Consider the following 2,500-nt stretch of genomic DNA (forward strand, 5'->3'; position numbering starts at 1 on the left):
ACACACACACACACACACAAAGCTGCACACACACACACACACACACACACACACACACACACACACACACCTTCAACACAAAGCCGCACACACACACACTCACACACACACACACACACACACACACACACACACACACACACACACACACACCTTCTACACAAAGCCGCACACACACCTTCAACACACAGACACACACACACCAGTCGGGTGTACTGCCCAGCATCCCACCAAAAATCTATTTTTCATATTAATCATCGGCAAGCGCTCTGCAACATGAGTGTGCTTCATGTAAACCAATAACGCCAGCGTCTCATCTGTCCGGGCCGGTGTCTGTGGCCCATCTCACCACGGCCGGAACACGATCTGGTTGCCCCTGTAAGGCACACTGCCAGATCGTGTATCGCCACCCTGTAACGCCCTAGACGAGTGTGTCCCACCGCCCCCCCTCAGCTCAGCGCTCCCCCCCAGCGGTCCTACGTAAGGGATCAGGTTACGGCCAGACGCTGATGTCAGGGCTGTTGATGGGGAACAGGGGGCTAAACTGAGGGGGGGGGGGGGTGAGACCACCCAAACTGCAGGGGCAGGGGTGGGCTACAGCTGACTTTCCACTGGGCTCTGCTGCTGACCACATGTCTGAGTGTGTGTGATGTCATCACCTGTGACTACACAGACCTTAGCTCTCCTGCGGGCACAACTTTAAGTGTTTGTTTTTGTGTGTGTGTGTCAAGCATATGCCTAATACCAAGCTAACGTCACCGCGGTTATCAAGTGGGACATTATCAAGTGTAAAGGTTTATTTTCTGCACCTTTATGCACACTTTATGCGGCAAATAAGAAAATATGCAGCCTTGTGAAGAACTGCTGTAAATTGCTGATTTTCAATGGATCACGAAAAACTAGAGGGACTGCTGAGTGTGTGTGTTTACACCAGGTTGGATATTTGGTTGTGTGTGTGTGTGTGTGTGTGATGCCTTAAGGCTTTGTGAGAGTGGATCATTGTTTTGAGTATGCTTTAATTTGGGCTGTGTGTGTGTGCTTAGACCAGTGTCATTAGGCATCCATATATCTTTGTGTGTGTGTGTGTGTGTGTGTGTGTGTGTGTGTGTGTGTGTGTGTGCATATGTGCAGACACATGTTCATGCGCCTGTGTGTGTGCGTTTGTCTTTGTGGGTCTGTGTGGTTTGGTTATGACGAGAGTGTTCTGGCCTTGACAACTGAAGATGTTAAGCAGGAATGCTATGAGTCATTGCATACACTGTATGACTTTCTCCCTGTGTGTGTGTGTGCGTGTGTGCGTTTCTCTGTGTCTATGTGTGTGTGCCTATGAGTGTGTGTCTATGTGTGTGCCTGAGCCCATGAATGTGTGTGTGAATGTGTGAGAGTGTGTGAGAGTGTGTGTGTGTGTGTGTGTGTGTGTTTGTTTGCACTCACGGTGGTCTTCTGGCACTGGATGCTGGAGCTGTTGAAGCGCAGGGCGGTGACGCTGTGGGTCTCGCCCTGGATGTGGAAGATGCACTCGTAGTTCCTCTGGCCAGACTGGGGCTGGGGCAGGTTGCGTGCGGCCAGCGTGATGGGTTTGGTCACCCCCACCGGGATGTAGATCTGGCTGGACGGGATGATCTGAGGACAGTCCTGAAGGATGGAGGGGGAGAGAGAGACAGAAATAATCATTACAAATGTTGTGATTTGGCTACAGTCTATGGAAACAGTCATCACAACAAAGCCCATTTGATTTTAAGTGGATAGAGAAAAAAAAAAGAGGAGAGAGAGAGAGAGAGAGAGAGAGAGCGAGAGAGAGAGAGAGAGAGAGAGAGGAAGAAAGAGATAGGTGGTTTGTTATTTTGATGTAGTCAGGATTTTAAAGGAGCTGACACACAAACACACACACACACACACACACACACACACACACACACACACACACACACACACACACACACAACAGTGACGCACACACACACACACACATCTTATTTAAATACATATGAGCAGCTCAGCGCGGCTGACAAACAGTGGCGTGTTTGTTCATCGGCTTTTTGCGTTTACCTACAGCAGATTAGACTTTGATTAGCCATCAATCAACAGGGATTAGCATATGAAAGCTGAGACACTCTAAACACACTTAATATACTACTACAATAGACAGGCAGCGGTAGACCAATACAGAGCCAGCGAGTGAGCGAGTGAGCAAGCGTACGAAAGAGAGAGAAAGAGAGAGAGAGAGAGGGACATGAATGAAAGAATAGAGAGACGATAAACACAAAAGGTATTAGCATGTCTTCCACCCGACATAAGATATTGACTGGTCTCCCTAGCCAGCGACAGAGCCTTCATTCAGCCTGAACAGAACCGAGAAGGCAAGACAGACACCCACCCACCTCTGCACTGCTAATGAGCAGATTAAACGCCGCTTTGTCCATATAGATGCTGCCACAGACAACTCATTAAGATCAACGCCATTTGTTAGCCTTTACCTTAGGCTTTGTCTTTCTCTCCC

General features: G+C 48.8%; 1 protein-coding gene across 1 annotated transcript in view; it reads right to left on the reverse strand.

The window, feature by feature from the left end:
• Window positions 1-2,500, reverse strand: part of plxna1b (plexin A1b) — a gene marked incomplete at its 5' end in the record, with an annotated part of 148,814 nt that overhangs the window by 54,537 nt on the left and 91,777 nt on the right. Inside the window, 1 exon segment of the mRNA XM_080846775.1 lies at window positions 1,435-1,635. Within this exon segment, the coding sequence (XP_080702901.1) occupies window positions 1,435-1,635 (201 nt within the window).

This window comes from Sprattus sprattus (genome assembly GCF_963457725.1).
Source record: "Sprattus sprattus genome assembly, chromosome: 10".
NCBI classification, from domain to species: domain Eukaryota; kingdom Metazoa; phylum Chordata; class Actinopteri; order Clupeiformes; family Clupeidae; genus Sprattus; species Sprattus sprattus.